General features: G+C 45.4%; 1 protein-coding gene across 1 annotated transcript; it reads left to right on the forward strand.

Moving 5' to 3' along the window:
* Window positions 1-415: 415 nt before the first annotated feature.
* Window positions 416-3,337, forward strand: LOC139832633 (uncharacterized). Its single transcript, XM_071822433.1, has 3 exons — window positions 416-446; window positions 499-1,567; window positions 3,328-3,337. The coding sequence occupies exons 1-3, from the start codon at window positions 416-418 to the stop codon at window positions 3,335-3,337; spliced, it is 1,110 nt and encodes a 369-aa protein (XP_071678534.1).
* Window positions 3,338-3,720: the final 383 nt, after the last annotated feature.

Consider the following 3,720-nt stretch of genomic DNA (forward strand, 5'->3'; position numbering starts at 1 on the left):
TGCTTTTCTACAAACCTCTGCACTTGGAGGCCCAACACTTTCTATAAGAATATAAGTGTGCGTAGACATCAGCGCACTACATCGGTGCCCGTTGTGTAGTGGAAAATGAGCAAGGGTCTTCGCATTTGACTCGACGAGTGCAAAGGGTAAGGAAGCTAGCCGAGCCTAGGAGGATTCACTTAGGTAGCTGGAACGTAGGGTCCCTGACAGGTAAGCTTTGGGAGCTAGTTGATACAGCGGTGAGGAGAGGTGTTGATATCCTTTGCGTCCAGGAGGCTAAGTGGAGAGGACAGAAGACGAAGGAAGTAGAGGATACCGGCTTCAAGCTGTGGTATACGGGAATGGCTCCAAGCAGAAATGGAGTAGGCATCTTGATCAACAAGAGCCTCAAATCTTGAGTGGTAGACGTCAAGAGATGTGGGAACCGGATTATCCTGGTCAAGCTGGTAGTTGGGGACTTATTTCTCAATGTTGTTAGTTCTTATTCCCCGCAAATAGGCCACAATGAGAACACCAAGAGGGAGTTCCAGGAAGGCCTAGAGGAATTGGTTAGGGGTGTACCTAGTGGCAAAAAGCTCTTCATAGGAAGAGACCTTAATGGTCATGCGGGTACATCTAACATAAGTTTTGATGGGGTGCATGGGGGCTTTGGCTATGGCATCAGGAATCAAGAAGGGGAAGATGTCCTAAGCTTTTCTTTAGTGTACGACATGATCGTAGCTAACACCCTCTTTAAAAAGAGAGAATCTCATCTAGTGACTCTTAGTGGTGGCCACCACAGTAGCCAGATTGACTTCATCCTCTCAATGAGAGAAGACATGAGTGTGTGCCTAGATTGTAAGGTGATACCTGGAGAGAGTGTTGTCCATCAGCATAAGCTTGTGGTGACTAACTTCCGCTTTCGACTTCGTGTCCAGCGAGACAAGCGTGCGAAATGCGCTAGAACGAAGTGGTGGAAGCTCAAGGGGGAGGTAGCCCAGACGTTCAAGGAGAAGGTCATTAAGGAGGGCCCTTGGGAGGAAGGAGGTCATGCGGGCAATATGTGGATGAAGATGGCAACCTATATTCATAAGGTGGCCTTAGAGGAGTTTGGTTTGTCCAGGGGAAGTAAAAGCAAAGTTAGGGATACCTGGTGGTGGAACATTGATGTCCAGAAGGCTATTAAGGAGAAGAAGGATTGTTTCAGATGCCTGTACCTGGATAGGAGTGCAGACAACATGGAGAAGTACAAGATGGCAAAGAAGGACAAAAGGCAAGCTGTGAGTGAAACAAGGGGCCAGGCATATGAGGACCTCTACCAGCGGTTAGGCACGAATGAAGGCGAAAAGGACATCTATAGGATGGCCAAGATCCGAGAGAGGAAGACGAGGGATATTGGCCAAGTCAAATGCATCAAGGACGGAGCAGACCAGCTCCTCGTGAAGGACAAGGAGATTAAGCATAGATGGCAGGAGTACTTCGATGGGCTATTCAATGGGGAGACTGAGAGCTCTACCATGGAACTAGATAACTCCTTTGATGATACCAGTAGGCGTTTTGTGCGGCGGATTGCTGGCGTGCAGTTGACGTGGGAGTTAGAAATCTCTGTGGTGTAGTTTTCCTTCACGTCCCCGGCAACAGCGCCAGAAATTTAGCTTGATACGCGTACAACACGCGTCCGTTGGGAACCCCAAGTGGAAGGTGTGATGTGTACAGCAGCAAGTTTCCCTCAGTAAGAAACCAAGGTTTATCGAACCAGTAGGAGTCAAGGAAGCACGTGAAGGTTGATGGTGGCGAAGTGTAGTGCGGCACAACACCAGGGATTCCGACGCCAACGTGGAACCTGCATAACACAATCAAGATACTTTGCCCCAACGTAACAGTGAGGTTGTCAATCTCACCGGCTTGCTGTAACAAAGGATTAGATGTATAGTGTGGAATATGATGTTTGCAGAGAACAGTAAGAACAAGTATTGCAGTAGATTGTATTCGATGTAAAAGAATGGACCGGGGTCCACAGTTCACTAGTGGTGTCTCTCCAATAAGAAATAGCATGTTGGGTGAACAAATTACAGTTGGGCAATTGACAAATAAAGATGGCATGACAATGCACATACAATATTATGATGAGTAGTGTGAAATTCAATTGGGCATTACGACAAAGTACATAGACCGCTATCCAGCATGCATCTATGCCTAAAAAGTCCACCTTCGGGTTAGCATCCGCACCCCTTCCAGTATTAAGATGCAAACAACAGACAATTGTATAAAGTATGGTGCGTAATGTAATCAACACAAATATCCTTAGACAAAGCATTGATGTTTTATCCCTAGTGGCAACAGCACATCCACAACCTTAGAACTTTCTGTCACTGTCCCAGATTAAATGGAGGCATGAACCCACTATCGAGCATATATACTCCCTCTTGGAGTTACAAGCATCAACTTGGCCAGAGCCTATACTAGCAACGGAGAGCATGCAAGATCATAAACAACACATATATGATAGATTGATAATCAACATAACATAGTATTCCATATTCATCGGATCCCAACAAACGCAACATGTAGCATTACAAATAGATGATCTTGATCATGATAGGCAGCTCACAAGATCTACCAATGATAGCACATGAGGAGAAGACAACCATCTAGCTACTGCTATGGACCCATAGTCCAGGGGTGAACTACTCACACATCACTCCGGAGGCGATCATGGCGATGAAGAGTCCTCCGGGAGATGATTCCCCTCTCCGGCAGGGTGCCGGAGGCGATCTCCTGAATCCCCCGAGATGGGATTGGCGGCGGCGTCTCTGGAAGGTTTTCCGTATCGTGGCTCTCGGTACTGGGGTTTTCTCGACGAAGGCTTTAAGTAGGCGGAAGGGTAGGTTTAGGGGCGACACGAGGGGCCCACACAACAGGGCGACGCGGGCCCTAGCCTGGCCGCGCGACGCTGGCGTGGCGGTGCCTCGTCGCCCCACTTCGTAACTCTTTCGGTCTTCTGGAAGCTTCGTGGAAAAATAAGACCCTGGGCGTTGATTTCGTCCAGTTCCGAGAATATTTCCTTTGTAGTATTTCTGAAACCAAAAACAACAGAAAACAGCAACTGGCTCTTCGGCATCTTGTCAATAGGTTAGTGCTGGAAAATGCATAAATATGACATAAAGTGTGTATAAAACATGTGAGTATCATCAATAAAGTAGCATGGAACATAAGAAATTATAGATACGTTTGAGACGTATCAAGCATCCCCAAGCTTAGTTCCTACTCGTCCTCGAGTAGGTAAACGATAACAAGGATAATTTCTGAAGTGACATGCTATCATAATCTTGATTAATACTATTGTAGGCATATGTAATGAATGAAGTGATTCGAAGCAATGGTAAAGACAATGAGTAAACAACTGAATCATATAGCAAAGACTTTTCATGAATAGTACTTTCAAGACAAGCATCAATAAGTCTTGCATAAGAGTTAACTCATAAAGCAATAGATTCTTAGTAAAAGCATTGAAGCAACACAAAGGAAGATTAAGTTTCAGCAGTTTCTTTCAACTTGTAACATGTATATCTCATGGATAGTTGTCATCATAAAGCAATATAACAAGTGCAATAGGTAAACATGTAAGAATCAATGCACAGTTAACACAAGTGTTTGCTTCTAAGATAGAAGGAAGTAGGTAAACTGACTCAACATAAAATTAAAAGAACGGCCCTTCGCAGAGGGAAGCATGGATTGCTA

Source organism: Lolium perenne, chromosome 6 (genome assembly GCF_019359855.2).
Source record: "Lolium perenne isolate Kyuss_39 chromosome 6, Kyuss_2.0, whole genome shotgun sequence".
Lineage (NCBI taxonomy): Eukaryota > Viridiplantae > Streptophyta > Magnoliopsida > Poales > Poaceae > Lolium > Lolium perenne.